The sequence below is a fragment of the Leucoraja erinacea genome, chromosome 5 (genome assembly GCF_028641065.1).
Source record: "Leucoraja erinacea ecotype New England chromosome 5, Leri_hhj_1, whole genome shotgun sequence".
NCBI lineage: Eukaryota > Metazoa > Chordata > Chondrichthyes > Rajiformes > Rajidae > Leucoraja > Leucoraja erinaceus.
Window position 1 is genome coordinate 59167981 of NC_073381.1, and position 22003 is coordinate 59189983.

At 39.7% G+C, this 22003-nt stretch overlaps 1 protein-coding gene across 2 annotated transcripts in view; it reads left to right on the forward strand.

Moving 5' to 3' along the window:
* Positions 1 to 22003, forward strand: part of man1a1 (mannosidase, alpha, class 1A, member 1) — a 409100-nt gene that overhangs the window by 196322 nt on the left and 190775 nt on the right. For both annotated transcript variants that reach the window (XM_055635735.1, XM_055635736.1), the window contains exon 4: positions 1891 to 1971. In XM_055635735.1, coding sequence (XP_055491710.1) covers positions 1891 to 1971 — 81 coding nt within the window. The remainder of the gene's footprint in view (positions 1 to 1890; positions 1972 to 22003) is intronic.

Sequence of the window (22003 nt, forward strand, 5' to 3'; positions counted from 1 at the left end):
CTGCAAGAGGAGGAAGTTGACCTAGGTTTAAAGCCACTCGGACAGATACATGGATTGAAAGGTTTGATGAGAGATGGGGCAAATGCCGGTAAATGGAACTAGCTTAGAAGGGGCATGTTGGCTGCAATGGATGTGTGGCACCCATGTTGTATGACTCAAGATTTGACTATGAATCTACGTGTTTTTTTTGTTTCCTTTTAAAAAAAATAGTAATTTAAGTTTGATTTAGACAATAGACAATAGGTGCAGGAGAAGGCCATTCGGCCCTTCGAGCCAGCACCGCTATTCAATATGATCATGGCTGATCATCCCCAATCAGTACCCCGTTCCTGCCTTCTCCCCATATCCCCTGACTCCGCTATTTTTAAGAGCCCTATCTAGCACTCTCTTGATTTTCGTGCTTTTTTTTATATACCTTGTCAGTCAGGCCATTGTAACTATATTACATTCGAATTTTAACCTGTGCGGTGTGTACACAACTGCCAAGAAGAGTGTTGTTGGTTCAACAAAAGTGTCTCATCAAATCTGATGCCTCAGAGCATTGTAGAAGGATCTGACTGACTAAAATGCATTTGTTTATGTGCATCAATAAATATGTTCTTACATGTGTTAATCTGTAACATTTAGTTTAAAATTATTTTCCTTGAGGCTATATAATTTCTTTGAGCTCTCTAGCCTTCAAAAAGATGGATCCCTTTAATCCACTCCCAAGCACATACACGTCCTGTAAGTGATTCTTTCAATCATGTTCACTCCAGTATGAATAGTTGAGAAGAGTATTATGAATAAAGCTGTTTGATAATCGACAATAATGATGGGAGGTAGAATACTAGCCTACCTTTGTTTGAGATAGCGACTTTGTTTTAAAATAAAGAAATGTGGAGAATTTTGCAATGATCAAACTGATTTGCGGCATGTGACAATAGCAATGTCTACTGGAAGAGTTCTAAACATATATTATCATTTAGTTTCTAAAACCTTGTTTTCAAAAAAGGTGTAGGGAGTAACTGCAGATGCTGGCTGAAGATAAACACACAAAGCTGGAGTAACTCAGCGAGATAGGCAGCATCTCTGGAGAGAAGGAATGGGTTCAAATACGGCATTGTTCAAAGTCGACGTGACGTTAGATATTTCCTTGATCTGAAACTAAACGTGTGGTGTAGTCTGATTCAAATAGCATCTAATTTCAGAAGTGGAGTATATTGTACCTTAGCTTCAAAATTATTATTTACCTCATGTGAATCAGGACAAATTTTGACTCCAATATGTTTTTGATTCTTTCCATTTGAGAATTACCTCCAAAATTTAAAATGTAATGCAAATCAATAATTGGAATCATTATTCTGTGACAAGGCCACATTACATTTTAGTATTCTTGGCATTCACTTGAATCAGGCAATTACAGGGGTCGTATTCTGCTGGAGCTTTCATTTAATATAAATGGCTTGACTCCTGTGGAATTATTAAAAAAGAAAGAATTAAAAAGGAAAAAAAATGAATAGAAATATATCATTGCCACCACTAATTGGGTTTTTCACTGATTTTGAATGCTGGCTCTGGGGCTTCACAGCTTTACTGCACTAGAGCTTTATCCAGTCATAGTTTCAATTGAGGTTAGAAACTTGGGTCCTTAACAACGTTTTTAGTATTTACCTTGTTTCTTGTGCAAAGTTTTAATTAGTGAATGGGTGGAATAATTTCCTTTTTTGGTCTGGAAATCTAATCTTTTCACTTTGCTGTTGAAAGAATATAACCTTATAACCTGGTTGGGCATGAACAATTACATGCATTGAGAGAGGGTTTCAGAATGTTTTGGGGCACGTGAACATTTATTGTGTAGAAATGGTCCACTTTGTATGGTCTTAATGGCAATTTTCTTTCTTTTCCTAGCACGCAGAAGTTTCAGTTTTTGAAGTAAATATTCGATTTGTTGGAGGGCTCCTTTCTGCCTACTACCTGTCGGGTGAAGAGGTGAGTACGATGAAGCATACTATCTGAATAAAACACTTGTATTCCAGGGTTACACAGAAAAGCTGGAGAAACTCAGCGGGTGCAGCAGCATCTATGGAGCGAAGGAAATAGGCAACGTTTCGGGCCGAAACTCTTCTTCAGACGTTGCCTATTTCCTTCGCTCCATAGATGCTGCTGCACCCGCTGAGTTTCTCCAGCTTTTCTGTGTAACCTTCGATTCTCCAGCATCTGCAGTTCCCTCTTTAACACTTGTATTCCATCTGGCCAAAGAACAACAAACTGAGTTTTTAATATTCGAAAACTGCTTCTGCTAGTCCAAGTACTTGAAGCTGATGGAGACATGTTTGGTAAAATGTTTGATGCATTGGCATTATTATTTGATTGGCCAGTTTAGGTAAGGAACTTAGATGGGACATTTACCCAAGGTTTACAGGACTGATCTTAAATCAGGTAAGGTTGTGTGAAAATAGCCAGGATGTTGTGATTGTTGAGTGAAGGTGTGTTTGCATCTGATAATACACTTTGACCTCTCTCCTGTTTGTCTTTCAATAGTTTGACTGAAGAGTGTTCTGTGTTAAAGATTAGCCTTTTTTTCCAAAAAGTTGGTGAAAATGAGAATGGTGGAATAGAAGAGTAAATAACAAATCATAATGCACCAATTCACCTCTACTTCAGTTGGACCAGCCTTCTTAGAATTAGATTGCTTTCATATATCGTACAAAATTAATCTAAACATTTTTCATGATATTGTGGAATTATTCATTGGTATCAGTTTTTGGAATGTCCATAGTGCTTTTTATAAATTGAGTTAGTCGTCCTTTTCCTGTGTTTTACTTAATATCTCTTTGAATAATTAGTTGTACACAAATACTTAATTCTCTTGGATACTAATTGGTTTTCCAAGTGTACATTTACAAGAATGGTTGAAGGAAAAAATTGATTTCAAAAATTCACAACAAATAATAACTGTGATAAATCAAGCATTTTGAATTTATTTGATGCTTACACTGGTCTGTCAAGGAATGCTCTTCGTGGCATTATTTTTTTTTTAAAGGTTAATTAAACATTTAAACAGCTTCAATTTTCTAATGTTTTTGAAGCATAATACTGTTTGTATTCTTGAGGTTTCATTCCTGGTTACACACTCTGAGACTGACACCAACCAAGTGTTTTTAGCAGGTGAAGTGTTCAAGTTTAATGTCCACTTGCAATAACACAACAATCTCTAGTATTTGAAAGATTCTAGTCAAAAACAGTCTTGTATTAAAATTTTGTTACTTACGAAGCTGTGGCTCTGGAACTGGGATTTTTTTTGCAAATAGCAACTGAAATTTCTCTTGAGAGCAGTAATTTTGTTGATTTACAATTTGCGAGGAAGAAGGGAAATCGGAATGTCAGTATTACAGTTGAACAAAGGGGACTATGGAGCCATGATGGAGGAACTGGCCAAAGTTGACTGGAAAGATACCCTGGCAGGGTTGACAGTGGAACAGCAATGGCAGGTATTTCTAGGAATAATATAGAAGGTGCAGGATCAGTTCATTCCAAAGAGGAATAAAGATTCCATGGGGCGACCGTGGCTGACAAGTGAAGTCATGGAAAGTATAAAAATAAAAGAGAAGTATAACATAGCAAAGATGAGTGGGAAGCCAGAGGATTATGAAACTTTTAAAGAGCAACAGAAGATAACTAAAAAGGCAATACAGGGAGAAAAGATGAGGTAGATTAGCCAAGAATATAAAGGAGGATAGTAAAAGCATCTTCCGGTATGTGAAGAGGAAAAAATTAGTTAAGACCAAAGTTGGACCCTTCAAGGCTGAAAAAAGTAATTTATTATGGGGAATATGGAAATGGCAGATGAGCTGAACAGGTACTTTGGATCTGTCTTCACTAAGGAAGACACAATCAATCTCCCTGATGTACAAGTGGCCAGAGGATCTAGGGTGACCGAGGAACTGAAGGAAAATCACATTAGGCAGGAAATTATGTTGCGTAGATTGATGGAACTGAAGGGTGATAAATGCCCAGGGCTTGATGGTCTGCATCACAGGATACTTAAGGAAGTGGCTCGAGAAATCATGAACACATTGGTGATCATTTTCCAATGTTCTATAGATTCAGGATCAGTTCCTGAGGATTGGAGGATAGCTAATGTTATCACACTGTTTAAGAAAGGCAGGAGAGAGAAAACAGGGAAATATAGACCAGTTAGCCTGACATAGGTGATGGGCAAGATGCTGCAGTCAATTATAAAAGATGAAATAGCAGCACATTTGGATAGCAGTAGCAGGTCTAATTCAGCATGGATTTACAAAGGGGAAATCATGCATGACTAATCTTCTGGAATTTTTTGAGGATGTAACCAGGAAAATGGACAAGGGAGAGCCAGTGGATGTAGTGTACCTGGATTTCAGAAAGCATTTGATAAGGTCCCACGTCGGAGATTAGTGAGTAAAATTAGAGCACATGGCATTGGGGGCAGAGTGCTGACATGGATAGAGAAGTGGTTGGCAGACAGGAAACAAAGAGAAGGGATTAACGGGTCCCTTTCAGAATGGCAGGCAGTGACTAGTTGGGTACCGCAAGGCTCAGTGCTGGGACCGCAGCTATACATCAATGATTTAGATGAAGGGATTCAAAGTAACATCAGCAAATTTGCAGATGACACAAAGCTGGGTGGCAGTGAGAACTGTGAACTGTGAGGAGGATTCTATGAGGATGCAGGGTGACTTGGACAGATTGGGCGAGTGGGCGGATACATGGCAGATGCAGTTTAATGTGGATAAATGTGAGGTTATCCACTTTGGTGGCAAAAACAGGAAGGCAGATTATTATCTGAATAGTATCGAGTTGGGAAAAGGGGGAGTACAAAGAGATCTGAGGGTCTTTGTTCATCACTCACTGAAAGTAAGCATGCAGGTACAACAGGCAGTGAAGAAAGATAATGGCATGTTGACCTTCATAACGAGGAGTTGAGTATTGGAGGTCCTTCTGCAGTTGTACAGGGCCCGAGTGAGACCACACTGGAGTATTGTGTGCAGTTTTGGTCAAGGAATTTTGGTCAAGAAATTTGAGGAAGGGCATTCTTGCTATTGAGGCAGTGCAACGCAGGTTCACGAGGTTAATTCCCGGGATGGCGGGACTGTCATGCATTGATAGAATGGAGCGGCTGGGATTGTATACACTGGAATTTAGAAGGAAGAGAGGATATCTTATTGAAACATATAAGATTATTAAGGGATTGGACACGGTAGAGGCAGGAAACATGTTCCCGATGTTTTGGGTGTCCAGAACTAGGGGCTACTGTTTAAGAATAAGGGGTAGGCCATTTAGACCAGAGATGAGGAACAACCTTTTTACCCAGAGAGTTGTGAATCTGTAGAATTATCTGCCCTAGAAGCTAGTGGAGGCCAATTCTCTGGATGCTTTCAAGAGAGTTAGATAGAGCTCTTAAAGATAGCAGAGTCAGGGGATATGGTGAGAAGGCAGGAACAGGCAATGAATGTGGATGATCAGCCATGATCACAGTGAATGGCGGTGCTGGCTCGAAGGGATGAATGGCCTACTCCTGCAGCTATTCTTTTTTGTCTATTTATTTTGTCTCCAAATCAGTTTAATTTAGTTTAGAGATACAGTGTGCAAACAGGCTCTTCGGCCCAACGAGTCCACACGGACCAGCAATCCCTGCACATTAGCACATTACTACACATACCAGGGACAATTTACACTTATACCAAGCCAATTAACCTACAAACCTGTACATCTTTGGAGTGTGGGGGGAAATAAAAGATCATGGAGAAAACCCATACGGTCACGGGGAGAACATACAAGCTCCATACAGACGGGATTGAACCCGGGTCTCTGGCACTGCAAGCACTGTAATGCTGCAACTCTACTGCAGTGCCACCGTGCCGCCCTTTGTTTGTATTTCTCTAAAAGAAGGTAAATCAGAAAATTGCTTCTTGATATTTCCCAATGGATATTGAAAATTAGCTTACTCATATAAAGATGCTGGTGGTGACTTCTTTAAAAGTTCACAACTTTCCAAGAAGGACCATTGTTTTAAGCTGGTGGCACTACTTATAGGTTGACATATGGTAGAATTATAAATGCACGTCATATTGTTTCTTGTGCAATCCAAATGTAAATTAGTCATAACGCATCATTGCATTTAGTAATTGCACATTATCAACAATGTGACTTACTTTCAATATTTTTTTGGTTGATTTGCTGATTAAACTATGTAATAAAAGTTTTTTTTTTTAAGAAGTTCAGACAAAGAATGATTATTTATGGTGGATTAAAATTGTCCTTGAAGTCAAGAACCCCTTAACCTTTAATTAGTTATAAATTCATCAAGGTATATTTTTTGAACAGAATGAAAACATGAAAGAAATAATGGAAACTGACCATATTTTACAATATCCCTGTTTAATTCAGGCATTAGAATTTAATTATCTCATTTTTGAAATGCTTCTTGGTAATAAAAATTAAATAGTAAAGGCTAAATTCACCAGGGTCTTAATTTGTTGACTTTGAATCATGGGTTAACCTCATGGAATTCTCAAATGTGTAAAGCCCCTTTCCCACTTACGTGTCCTTGGCATGCTAATTACGCGACCTCGTCATCGTGTTGAGCGCACGGGTATCGTGGGAACGCAATACGCCTGTGCGCGTAGGCGCTACGTTACGTCGGGGGCGCGCAAATAATTCCACAGACTCACAACTGTGTGAAAAAGTATTTCCTCATCTCCGTTCTCAATGGCTTATCTCTTATTCCTAAACTGTGGCCCCTGGTTCTGGACTCCCCCAATATCGGGAACATGTTTCCTGCCTCTAGCGTGTCCAAACCCTTAATAATCTTATATGTTTCAATGAGATACCCTCTCATCCTTCTAAACTCCAGAGTATACAAGCCCAGCCGCTCCATTCTATCAACACATGACAGTCCCGCCATCCCGGAATTAACCTTGTGAACCTACGCTGCACTCCCTCAATAGCAAGAATGCCTTTCCTCAAATTTGGAGACCAAAACTGCACACAATACTCCAGGTATGGTCTCACTAGGGCCTTGTATAGCTGCAGAAGGACCTCTTTGCTCCTATATTCAATTCCTCTTGTTATGAAGGCCAACATGCCATTTGCTTTCTTCACTGCCTGCTGTACATGCTTACTTTCAGTGACTGATGAACAAGGACCCCCAGATCCCGGTGTACTTCTCCTTTTCCCAACTTGACACCATTTAGATAATAATCTGTCTTCCTGTTTTTGCCACCAAAGTGGATAACCTCACATTAGTGGATAACCTATCGTCCTAATGATGCGTGGCATTGATTATTTGCTGTCTCCTAATATGAAAGATACTGTTTGATGTTAATCTAATGCATTTTTCTATTCAGAATAGCTCCAAATAGTGCCGATGTTCTGATTTCATGTATGGTTTTATCTATATTAGAAGAGGAAAAAACAGTCAATGGGCTAACATATATTCAGAGGTTTCAAATGTATTGATTCGTTAAATGGACACTAAATATTGAAATATGTGTAGTGAGAGAGCCAATAGGTATTCTGGATTCCTAATAGATTTTCTGAATTATAGTGAATTAATTCAGTTTTAAAGAAAAATGGTTCTAATGAGAAATTGATTTTGAATGTCAGCATTAATCTAATTCTAATTTAACAATTTCTCCACTTATAACAAAGCTTAATAAGGGATTCAATTCCGTTGAAGCTTCTCACAGTAACTCATGGCCCGGAAAGGCTAAACAGAAATTGCATTGGCATTGATCATTTTGGAAGACAGCTATTAATTAGACCCCGAGGTGATTACAACATTAGAATGCTTATCACTGACTTACTGTTTCATTTATTCTTCTCAGGATATCTTCCCACTTACAATTACTTGAATTCTGTGATTTCTACAGTATTTTTGCCCCCTTCTTGCCTTGCTTGGATCACTACCATAGGATAGTGTGACATGCAATCACTAGTACGTTTGTGTTTCACTATAAAATAAGCTAACAGAAGATGGTCATCAGGAATAGTTTTGATGGAGCAAGTAAGTAGAAGCTGGCAGGGAAGTCAGTAAGTAGAGGACACACAGTTCTAAAGAACCAGTGGGGTTAAATACACTGCAAACTATCTATGAGCATGCATGTACTGCTTCAAAAGGTGATGAAGCCAGGTTGATTAGCAACTTCAAAAGGAATCATCTGAAGAGTGGAGTCAAGAGTGTTTTATTGTCATATGTCCTGGATGGGACAATGAAATTCTTACTTGCTGCAGCACAACAGAATATGTGAATATGTAAACATAGCACATGATGGGGGAAGAGGAAAAAAAAAGTTCTATAAATAACAAATATAATGCAATAGTAATATAGTCTTTTGTAGTTCAGAGGTCAGAGCTTATTCGTTGTTGTGTTTAACAGCCTGATGGCTGTCGGGAAGAAGCTGTTCCTGAACCGGGACGTTACAGTTTTCAGGCTCCTGTATCTTCTTCCTGATGTCAATGGTGAGATGAGTGTGTGGCCAGGATGGTGTGGGTCCTTGATGATTTTGGTTGCCTTTTTTAGGCAGTGACTACAATAGATCCCTTCGACGGTGGGGAGGTCAAGGCCGGTGATGGACTGGGCAGTGGTCACACTTTTTGAGGTCTTTTTCGCTCCTGGATGTTCAAGTTGCCGAACCAGGCCACAATGCAACCATTCAGAATACTCTCTACCGTGCACCTGTAGAAGTTTAGGAGAATCCTCTTCGACATGCCGAATATCCGTAATCTTCTCAGGAAGTAGAGTCGCTGATGTGTCTTTTTCATAATTGCATCTGTGTGCTGGGTCCAAGAAAGCTCTTCGGAAATATGCACGCCCAGGAATTTGGAGTTATTGACCCTCTCCACCATCGTCACGTTGATATGAACAGGATTGTGGATCCTCATCCTTCCCCTACTAAAGTCCACAATCAGTTTCTTGGTCTTACTGATGTTGAGAGCCAGGTTGTTGTGCTGGCACATTTGATCAGTCGGTCGATCTCACTTCTGTATTCTGACTCGTCCCTATCTGTGATTCGTCCAACCACAGTGGTGTCGTCGGCGAACTTGATGATGGAGTTTGCATTATGTGATGGGTATAGAGTGAGTAAAGCAGGGGGCTGAGCACGCAGCCTTGAGGTGCTCCCGTACCAATTGTTAATGAGGATGAAGTGGTTACTCCAATTCGAACAGACTGTGGTCTGTGAATGAGGAAGTCGAGGATCCAATTGCAGAGGGATGCACAGAGGCCCAGTTCCGCGAGCTTGGTAACCAGCTTGGAAGGGATGATGGTATTAAACGCCGAGCTATAGTCTATAAACAACAGCCTGACGTAAGTGTTTTTATTGTCCAAGTGCTCCAATATGGAGTGGAGAGCCAGTGAAAATGCACCCTCTGTTGGACTGTTGTGGCGGTAAGCGAACTGTAGTGGGTTGAGGTTCTTGTCGAGGTAGAAGTTGATGTGCACCATAACCAACCTATCAAAGCACTTCATCACCACAGACGTTAGTGCCACTGGTCAATAGTCATTGAGGCACATCACCTTACTCTTCTTGGCACTGGTATTATTGATGCCCTCTTAAAGCAGGTGGGAACCTCAGACCTCAGAAGTGAGAGGTTGAAAATGTCCGCAAAAACTCCCGCCAGTTGGTCTGCACAGGTCTTGAGAACTCGACCGGGTATACCATCAGGTCCAGGCACTTTCCAAGGGTTCACCCCCCTGAAGGATCTTCAAGATTCAAGATTCAAGGTTCAATTTATTTGTCATTTGGACCCCTTGAGGTCCAAATGAAATGACGTTTCTGCAGCCATACATTACAAACAAATAGACCCGAGACACAACATGATTTACATAAACATCCATCACATTGCTGTGATGGAAGGCCAAAAAAACTTATCTCTAGCCAATCTTCTGATGTTGGCTGAGTTGGAAAATATTACTGGAATATTAGGGGAGCAGGAGTATTTGGGACTAATTAGCAAGGTCTTTTGAAAAGCCAATGCAATTGCAAATAGAATCTTTCTTGGATGTGCAATTGTTCCTCATGGTGAGAAGCGTGATGGTTAAACCATTGATTGCGATCCAGACATCTTGATTATTGCTTGAATCGTAGTTCTGCAACTAAAGGATGTGGATTCAAATGAGAAAAAATAATTTAAAGTCTATCATTAGTAAATAGTAATCACCAGTTTATTTTAAATATCCTTCAGTAATTAAAATGTATCATATTTACGTGGTCTGGGCTGGTTTTCCAGAGCAACAGCAAGTGGTTGACCCTTATCTGTCCTCTGAAATACTTACTGGCCCTTGTTACATTATGAAAAAAAAAAAATAATTATAGTCAAAAGTTGGTTCTGCATTCGCAAATGCACGTGGGTAATATAGAATGGTTTAAATGCCAAGTTGTACAGTTACTATTTCCACCTGTGAAACTGGGCTGCTGGAAGGTAGTGAAGATTTACTTTTGAACCGTAGAACATGGTCATAAAACCTAGGAGGGAGATGCAGGATAATATAGACTTACTTGTGGGTAGGTGGTATTTGTAAGAAGGAATGGCAGATGCTGGTTTATGCTGAGGATAGGCACAAAATGCTGGAGTAACTCAGACTGATGAAGGGTCTCGACACAAAATGTCATCCATTCCTTCTGTCCAGAGGTGCTGCCTGTCCTGCTAAGTTACTCCAGCATTTTGTGTCTATCTGCAGGTAAGCGGTGATGTGGGTCCTCTTCTTTATTGTTTAATATAAGTTAAACAATAAGTTGGTCCCATGATTACCTATTAACCAATGATCTTAATTCAAATTATCCTCTAACAACCCACCCCGGCTCATATTGAATATATATATTTTAAACAAAATAACTCTTCTGTCCTCAAACTTTCTAACTGTCAATTGTAAAGATATTTCTACAAAACATTACCTTCTACATGTTAGAATGGAATTTCCTCAAGTAGCCTTGTGGTATATTAAATAAGGAAACAATACTTGGACATTATCTTCAACAAATTGCTTTTCTGCAGACATATACCAAATATATTTTTTCCAATATTATATTGTTCATTGCAATTTTATTCTCTCCAATTGCACCACAAAACATTTCATAATCTATAAAATGTTGCATGGATGGAAAAGTCACTGTGTTGAACATCTTATTTCCCCCGTTCCCACCCCTGTCAGCTCCTAACTTTGTATTCCGTAAGTTATCACAATTGATTACTATAATACTACAACCATTCACGATTGATCATTCTTCCAGGCAGAAGGATCCATGATGCAGTATCTGATGCATCGAAGGATCACAAAAGCCAATACTATTAAGATGTATTGCCAGAGGATTAAAAACCAAACAAGAAATAAAACACCTTCTCCTTTTGGTTCACTTCTTCTGCGGGTGGTCACAAGTGTTTATAATAATAGATTAATAACCTTGTTTACATCTTTAGTTTCCAGGAAAATGAGAGTGAGCTTGTCCATGTCCTCTTAGCAAATGTGGACATATGATTGTGTTTATAATTTGTTTGGTTGTTTTGTTGTTTGTCTTTTGCACAAAAGTCCGCGAGCATTTCCACTTTCATTTCACTGCACATCTCGTATGTGTATGTGACAAATAAACTTGACTTGACTTGACTTGACTTGACTTGACTTGACTTGACTTGATATGTCTTGCCAGTTCCAATCTCACCCCTTCCCCTCACCGGTTTATATTGGCTATCTCACCATTACTCAGAGATTTGACAAAACATGTTGACTATCCCTTTGTTCCATCGAAGCAGGGCAGGGCAGAGACTGAGAATGTCACATGAGCAAAACATCTAGTTAGCTGCCCTATGGTTGTAGTATTATACAGATTCATATTGTAGTTTAATATAAATTCATGAACAATTAAGAATTTCTATCTAGAGTATGTCAGAGATGAGATTAATGGCAGTGGCTTGCATAAATGCGTAAAAATGGAAACGGGACATTGATTCATTCCCTCTCAGCATTTGAATAGATGTTCTGAGTATTCCTGAAATTCCTCATCTATTTTACATTTCCCAAGAGATTGTTTGGCTGCTAGGTGGCGAGATGGGTCATCACAAGATGACATTTAAATAACTTTCTAGTGAGCTAGACTTTCCCCTTCTGTTCGGCCTTATATTTTGGGAATATTTTGATATAAACTTAAAATTTCTGCTGATGCCAGAGCAGAGTTAAATGGTTGCATATACCAAAAACCAGTTTGCTTATACTCTTGCTAAAAACAAAGTTTAATATCTATTATTCTGTTGATGAAACATTTATCCCAACATGACATCAATTGTGTTTAGTTACCAGGTGTAATACTGAATATCAAACTGGACTTTAAAGATGCCAATTTGGTTAAAATCCAGTCCTTATTTATATGCATCAAAAAACATTTGTGCAGTCTCAGTCCAGATTAAATGACTGGCATGGAAATTATACTGAAAAAAAGCCAAATGGAGGCAATGCATGAAAAATGAAAAATGTGCTAATGCTGGTTTTGTTAAAAGACATTGAAGATATTAATCCTGATTTACCAAGTTAGGGCTTATCAGCTGGTGTCAACCATTTTAGAAACCTCACTAATGAAAATGATGACTAAGAACATGACTTCTGGCACATTGAGCAGTGAGTATCTCCCACAGAATTCTGATACCACAATATATTTTCATAAACTTCCCACCTGATTAAAATGATTTATAGAGATGACAGTGAACAAAGTACTACAGAACACCAACCTTCTGCTCAGGCTGATCACTTTTCACACTAGAAACCAACTTATCTCTTCTTTAAAGGAAATCAATAAATTAACGTGCACCTCATGTGCAGGCAGATGAGATTAGTACATCTTATAACCATGTAACCATATAACAATTACAGCACGGAAACAGGCCATCTCGACCCTTCTAGTCCGTGCCGAACACGTATTCTCCCCTAGTCCCATATACCTGCGCTCAGACCATAACCCTCCATTCCTTTCCCGTCCATATAACTATCCAATTTATTTTTAAATTATAAAAACGAACCTGCCTCCACCACCTTCACTGGAAGCTCATTCCACACAGCTACCACTCTCTGAGTAATGAAGTTCCCCCTCATGTTACCCCTAAACTTCAGTCCCTTAATTCTCAAGTCATGTCCCCTTGTTTGAATCTTCCCTACTCTCAGTGGGAAAAGCTTATCCACGTCAACTCTGTCTATCCCTCTCATCATTTTAAAGACCTCTATCAAGTCCCCCCTTAACCTTCTGCGTTCCAAAGAATAAAGCCCTAACTTGGTCAACCTTTCTCTGTAACTTAGTTGTTGAAACCCAGGCAACATTCTAGTAAATCTCCTCTGTACTCTCTCTATTTTGTTGACATCCTTCCTATAATTAGGCGACCAAAATTGTACACCATACTCCAGAATTGGCCTCACCAATGCCTTGTACAATTTTAACATTACATCCCAACTTCTATACTCAATGCTCTGATTTATAAAGGCCAGCACACCAAAAGCTTTCTTTACCACCCTATCTACATGAGATTCCACTTTCAGGGAACTGTGCACAGTTATTCCCAGATCCCTCTGTTCACCTGCATTCTTCAATTCCCTACCATTTACCATGTACGTCCTATTTTGATTTGTCCTGCCAAGATGTAGCACCTCACACTTATCAGCATTAAACTCCATCTGCCATCTTTCAGCCCACTCTTCCAACTGGCATAAATCTCTCTGTAGACTTTGAAAATCTACGTCATTATCCACAACCCCACCTATCTTAGTATCATCTGCATACTTACTAATCCAATTTACCACACCATCATCCTGGTCATTGATGTGCATGACAAACAGTGGACCCAACACAGATCCCTGTGACACCCCACTAGTCACTGGCCTCCAACCTGACAAACAACCATCCACCATTACTCTCTGGCATCTCCCATTCAACCACTGTTGAATCCATCTTGCTACTCCACCATTAATACCCAACCATTGAACCTTCTTAACCAACCTTCCATGAGGAACCTTGTCAAAGGCCTTACTGAAGTCCATATATACAACATCCACTGCTTTACCCTCATCAATATCCCGAGTAACCACTTCAAAAAATTCAAGAAGATTAGTCAAACATGACCTTCCAGGCACAAATCCATGTTGACTGTTCCTAATCAGACCCTGTTTATCCAGATGCTTATATATATTATCTCTAAATGTCCTTTCCATTAATTTGCCCACCATTGACGTCAAACTAACAGGTCTATAATTGCTAGGTTTACTCTTAGACCCCTTTTTAAACAATGGAACAACATGCGCAGTACGCCAATCCTCCGGCACTATTCCCGTTTCTAATGACATTGGATTTTGACTTCATATTCACACAGACATTGTGAGCTGAAGGGCTGTTCTTGTGCTGTGCTTCTATATTCACTGTTCACTATATACATGTGCACTGCATAAGGTCATCAGGTTATTAGGAATAGGAGTAGAATTAGGCCATTCAGCCCATCAAGTCCACTCCACCAATCATGACTGATCTATCTCTCGCTCCAAACCCCATTCTCCTGCCTTCTCCCCATAACCTCTGACACCTGTACTAATCAAGAATCTGTCTATCTCTGCCTTATCCACTGACGCCTCCACAGCCTTCTGTGGCAAAAAATTCCACACTCACCACCCTTTGACTAAATAAATTTCTCCTCATCACCTTCCTAAAAGAACATCTTTTAATTAACAAGGCATGAGCCATGTTGTGGAGATGCACGTTTCTCAAGCAAAAGGTCAAACCCAGACTTAATATAATGTAACTCCCTGAAGGAGTTGCAATTCCTTCATGCTACAGGCGATGCAACCTCTCCTTGACCCCTATACCTTATTAAATTATCACCCTCACTTATTCAATTGAAACTAATTGTCCATACAATGCATTATATTCCCTTTGTCACCTTATAAACCTAAAATCTCTGGAACTCTCTGCTGCCACAGAGGGTAGTTGAGGCCAGTTCATTGGCTATATTTAAGAGGGAGTTAGATGTGGCCCTTGTGGCTAAGGGGATCAGGGGGTATGGAGAGAAGGCAGGTACGGGATACTGAGTTGGATGATCAACCATGATCATATTAAATGGCGGTGCAGGCTCGAAGGGCCGAATGGCCTACTCCTGCACCTAATTTCTATGTTTCTATGTCAGGCATGTAAGGTTTCTCAAAATAAATTCATTTACCTTCCTCTGCAGGAATGAACCATATACATTTTTAACGGGTTTGTTGATATCTATATTATATATAACTAAAACTCTCATCTTGTTATTTATTACTGAAAATTGGCACTGGTCCACTAATCTGTGTCCCTGCTGTAGAATTCTCTGTAAACCTCATATCTTATTACTTAATTAAAATGGTCTATAGAGAGGGTAGCATAATGGCGCAGAGGTAGAGTTGCTGCCTTACATCACCAAAGACCTGGGTTCGATTCTGACTATGGTTGCTGTCTGCACAGAATTTGTTCATTCTCCCTGAGCTTTGTATTCATTCAACGACTTACATTCTGAAGACTAACCATTGATCTGAAGTTTAGTCATGCTGCATTAAAGCGGTATACTTGAAATGTTAATAGCTAAAAACTCATAATATTTTATAATTTCTGAGTTTTTTAGATGTTAAAATGAAGCATGTAATAATAGGCTTGGGGGAATACTTCTAATTTAGATGTGATATTGAATAGTATGAAATTCATACTCTTTAGTTTCATGAGCTGATTTTACATTTTGTTCATTCCTCATGAGCCTGTACCTGTCTACCTCCCACGCTATTTCACTCAAAGAGTTGAATGATTGTTTGAAGCCAGTAATGTTGAATTGGCTACCCATTACTTATAACACTCGATTTTTCTTTCCATCGAGATTATGATGTCATACAGTACGGTAACGATCCCTTCAGCCCAACTTGTCCATGCGGGTCAAGATGCCACATCTGCACCAGTTCCCATAGAAAGGAAAATTACAAGTGACAGTGAAAGCTAAACAGATTTGATATTGTACATTTCCTCCCAAGGAAAAAAATGTTGTGCATTCAATATGAATGTGATGACTGCACATCCTAAAATAGTGGATTCCAGAATTGGAAGACTAATGATACAGTGATTAAAATTCAAAAAATAATGTCATGCAACATAAGTTCTCCATTTCTGGTTTCTTGCTGCTTAACAACATAACTCCCAAATTCCCCAATGATAAATTTGGCCACTCACTCAAGAAAGCAAAAGATTATTAATGAGCAGCTAAGAGAACAACTAAGCAGCCACTAGAAAATTAATGAATTAATATAACATCAACAAGTTCATAGGTCAGTGACGATGAGCAAATTAAAAAAAAATAACATGGTAGGTGAACCTATAGTTTAATAGATGAACGTAGAAGGCAAAACACAAATGGGTAAATTGAGTGCAGTGAACACCATTGTATCAATTTACCATATACGGGCAAACTAATAGAGTAGTGGACAAATGGATATTGATGAAAATAAGTAAATTCTGTTCTATGCTTTCCTCAGGTTACTCCATGGTTATAACATTTATTGAAATGAATTAACTATAGGGAAAAGATGTGCCCGTGAGAAACAAAAAAGAACTGCCGATGTTGGAAATCTGAAATACAAGGAGAAAATTCTGTAAATATTCATCAGCTCATAAAGCATCGGTGGAAGAGAGAAACAGTTAACCTTTCAGATCAATGATCCTTTATCAGAGCTCTACAATCTGATGTTTTAAATGTGTTGCAATAGGTTACAGATTAACATCATCCAATGCTGCCCACTTATACCACTTTAAAACCAAACTCGCTTTTGAAGGCCTTTACTGATATTTGGAAGAGAATGGGATAATTAGGGACAGTCAGTATTGCTGTGTCTGTTGTCGGTCCTGTCTTACTAACTAATTAATTTTCTGAGGAGGTGAGACAGAAGTGATTGATCAGGGTATGGCAGTGAATAATTCTCCTTCCCATTCCTACACAGATCTTTCTGTCCTAGGTCTCCTCCATTGTCAGAGTGAGGATAAATGCAAATTGGAGGAACAGCATCTCATATTTTGCTTGGGCAACTTACAGCCCAGTGGTATGAAAATTGATTTATCTCATTTCAAGTAGCCCCAGCATCCTCCCCCCTCCCCCTCCCCTCTCCCCCCCCTCTCCCCTCCCTCTCCCTCTCCCCTCCCTCCCCTCTCCCCTCCCTCCCTCTCCCTCTCCCTCTCCCTCTCCCTCTCCCTCTCCCTCCCTCTCCCTCTCCCTCTCCCTCTCCTCCTCTCCCTCTCCCTCTCCCTCCCCTCCCCCCTCCCCCTCTCCCTCTCCCCTCCCTCCTCCCTCTCCCCTCCCCCCCCCCCCCCCCCCCCCCCCCAGTCGCACTAGCTTCTCACTTACACCCTACAAACAGCCTGTTTCTTTTATTATCGTTACTTTTTAGCATATCATTTATTCATTGTTCTTTATCTCTCCACATCATTGTCTATATCTCTCGTTTCCCTTATCCCTAACCAGTCTGAAGAAGGGTCTCAACCCAGAACGTCACCCATTCCTTCTCTCCAGATATGCTGCATGCCCCACTGAGTTACTCCAGCTTTTTGTGTCTATCTTCGGTTTAAATCAGTATCTGCAGTTCCTTCCGACAGTGTATAGATACATGATAAGGGAATACATTTAGTACAAGGTAACGCCAGTAAAGTCCGATCAAGGATAGTCCGAGGGTCACCAAAGAGGTAGATTGTAGTTCAGCACTGCTCTCTGGTTGTGGTAGGATGAATTAGACACAGTTCTCCAGTTTTGGTCAAACCACAGTCTTATTGAGAGTCCTCTTGACTTCCTTATTCCTGTCTGCATTTATTAAATTGATGATCACATCAGCTTTCTTTTTTCGACACTCTCTCAATCAGTCCGATCACTTTCAACACCTTTTGCATTCATTCCATCAGAGCTCTGTTCCTGTATTCCCTTTATAACCATATAACAATTACAGCACGGAAACAGGCCATCTCGGCCCTTCTAATCCATGCCAAACACTTACTCTCACCTAGTCCCATCTACCTGCACTCAGACCATAACCCTCCATTCCTTTCCCATCCATATACCTATTCAATTTATTTTTAAATGATAAAATGGGAACCTGCCTCCACTACTTCCACAGGAAGCTCATTCCACACAGCTACCACTCTCTGAGTAAAGAAGTTCCCCCTCATGTTACCCATAAACTTTTGTCCCTTAATTCTCAAATCATGTCCTCTTTTTTAAATCTTTCCTACTCTCATTGGAAAAAAGCTTATCCACGTCAACTCTGTCTATCCCTCTCATCATTTTAAAGACCTCTATCAAGTCCCCCCTTAACCTTGTGTGCTCCAAAGAATAAAGACCTATCTTGTTCAACCTTTCTCTGTAACTTAGGTGCTGAAACCCAGGCAACATTCTAGTAAATCTCCTCTGTACTCTCTCTATTTTGTTGACATCTTTCCTATAATTTGGCGACCAAAATTGTACACTATACTCCAGAATTAGCCTCACCAATGTCTTGTACAATTTTAACATTACATCCCAACTTCTATACTCAATGCTCTGATTTATAAAGGCCAGCACACCAAAAGCTTTCTTTACCACCCTATCTACATGAGATTCCACCTTCAGGGAACTGTGCACAGTTATTCCTAGATCCCTCTGTTCAACTGCATTCCTCTTTAGAATTGTGTCCTTGTTTGGATTGCTTTTCCCTGATCTTTCATCTGAAATCTAATAGTTCCCATATTTCTGTGTCACATTTCTTTTAACATCCACCCACCCACCCATTTCACGAGAGTGTCTATACCTTCATGAAATCGCTTACCATCCTCACAGATCACTGCATCGTTTGGTTTTGTGCCATCTGTAAATAGGGAAATAGTGCCTCGTCCATTGAATGTCCTAGTCATTAATATATATCAAAAAGAGCAATGATCCTAGGACTGACCTCTGAGAACACCACTGAACACTACTAAAAAATATTTCCTCTACTACAGTTCCCCGTTACATAGCTAATGTTTTACCCTTGCAGCTACAGTTCATTTTATTCATTGAACATCAACTTTGATAGCACCAATTATGTGGCAAATTGTGTATCTTATCAAATGCCTTTTGGAAGTCCACATGTATATCACATTAACTTAATTTCCATTATTAATGTCAATGAAACAATTTAATTTGGCACAATTTGTCATTCTGATTGATGGCTTTATTAAATAACTTCATATCCATCAAAGTGCTGTCCTGATTCTGTCCCTGATTATTATTTTTTAAATCATCCCCCCCTACCAAGATTATACTAATTAGTGTGTTGATACCATGTTTATCCTGCATCCTTCACTGAATGGATTTCTAACACTTGGAATTTTCCAGTCTTCTGGTACCAACCCTAAGTCTATGGTTGTTTGGAATATTTATAGAGTAATAAGAGTTATATAGCGCTATGACTTTATTCCTTGGAGTGAGGAGGATGAGGGGTGATCTTAATAAGGTGTACAAAGTCATGAGAGGAATAGATCAACTAAATGCACTTTTGCCCAGAGTAAGGGAATTGAGAACCAAAGAACATAGGTTTAAGGTGCGGGGGAGAAAGATTTAATAGGAAACTGAGGGGCATTTTTTTTACACAATGGATGGTGAGTGCATGGAATGAGCTGTTGGAGGAAGTAGTTGAGGCAGGTACTATCACAGCATTAAAGAAACATTTAGACAAGTACATGGATAGGATAGGTTGAGTGGGATATGGGCCAAACACAGGCAGGTGGGACTAGTGTAGATGGGGCATGTTGGTTAGCGTGGGCAAGTTGGGCTGAAGGGCCTGTTTCCATGCTGCATTACTCTATGGCAGGAAAAACAGGCCCTTCAACCCAACTCACTAATGCGGTCCAAGGAGTCTTCCCGAACTAATTCCAAATGCCTGCATTTGGCCCATATCCCTTTAAATGTTTTCTATCCATGTACTTGTCCAATTGTCTTTTAAACGCGGTAATTGTTCTGGCATCTACTATTTCCTCTGGCAGCTCGTTCCATATACCAGCTGCTTTCAGTATGAAAACCTTGTCTCTTAGGCCCCCTTTAAATCTGCTATTTTTTCTGTTACTTCCCTCAGGATGAAGCTTAACTAGGCTGTGATTTATCCATTTTGAGTGCAGCTGGACGTTTTTGTCCTCCTTGTCATTTTCTAGTGCATCAGAACTACAACTACTTCTCCCTTTACTCAGACACTATCAGCAATATTTTTCTTTGGCACCAGGAACGTTAAGGTTTAAATGTGGGAGGAAATTTGAAAGCGTCCACGGATTTCAAGGCAGGTGCTGAGAATGTACATGTCAAAGCAGACCTTGGTTAATGAATAATCATAAACAAGGAAAGTACTAGAAGGTAATATGAGTCAAGGTAAAGGAGATAAATGGAAAACACAATGAGAACTTCAAGGTTGGTTTAGCTGGAAGAGAACTAATAATGATTCAACTGTGTAAATAACAGGCACAAAAATAACTGCAAATGTTGGAAACTGAACAAAAGGTGCTGAAGTGATAGAAACAGAGAAACATAGAAAATAGGTGCAGGAGGAGGCCATTTGGCCCTTTGAGCCAGCACCGTCGTTCATTGTGATCATGGCTGATCGTCCCCTATCAATAACCCGTGCCTGCCTTCTCCCCATATCCCTTGACTCCACTAGCCCCTAGAGCTCTATCTAACTCTCTCTTAAATCCATCCAGTGATTTGGCCTCCACTGCCCTCTGTGGCAACGAATTCCATAAATTCACAACTCTCTGAGTGAAAACGTTTTTTCTCACCTCAGTCTTAAATGACCTCCCCTTTATTCTAAGACTGTGGCCCCTGGTTCTGGACTTGCCCATCATTGGGAACATTTGTCCTGCATCTAGCTTGTCCAGTCCTTTTATAATTTTATACGTTTCTATAAGATCCTTCCCTCATCCTTCTAAACTCCAGTGAATACAAGCCTAGTCTTTTCAATCTTTCCTCATATGACAGTCATCCCAGGGATCAATCTCGTGAACCCACACTGCACTGCCTCAATCCCAAGGATGTCCTTCCTCAAATTAGGAGACCAAAACTGTACACAATACTCTAGATGTGGCCTCACCAGAGCCCTATACAACTGCAGAAGCACCTCTTTACTCCTATACTGAAATCCTCTTGTTATGAAGGCCAACATTGCTTTCTTAGCTTTCTTCACTGCCTGCTGTACCATATAGCGGCCCAGTCACACATGGAGAGGAAACATCCTAGAAACAATAACATCTTTATTAGATCCTGGGCCTGTAAAATTCTGTTTACAGGTCAAGAATTACAGAATATCTTCATACATTGGGTTTTTTTCCTGCAGTTGTTAAATTTGAACCACGATAAAGCAGAATTTCCTGTAAATTATAACACAAGATCCAGCCATTTTCAAAATTGTTCAATTATCTTTCAGTTCACTTAATGTATCACATTGGTCTGCTTGTGACAAAAACTTAAAAATCAGTATCACTGGCATGAATTTGAGATCTGAAAGTTTATGCCAAACTATATGTTAAATAAGAGAAGTGAGATAAAACAATATAATTTTGCATTATACTTGGCTTGAGCTATTTTTTCTGATCTGTTCCTGCTATGTATCTGAGCTTGCAACAAGGTTTGATGGTAGAAATGATTGGGTGATGCATCTCAACCTCATGCAGCTTTGATAATGACAATATACAGAAGAATGTAATAGAAATTACTACTGTGTTGAAAAGGTCCTGGATCTTCCTGAAGTTGTTAATAGATTTAATTCAATGTGGCCAGAAGTTGCAACAGTGTTGATTGCTGTTTTAATTTGTTAAATATATGTCCCAAAATTATTAATTCAAAAGGAATGTGAAGGTCAGTGTTCCGTTTTTCATTTGTGATATGCACTTCCTGTGTAGTGTCTGCAGTCACAGGATGTTTTGATTTCCAGAGTGAGTGGATTTAGAAACATGGAATATGTTAATCC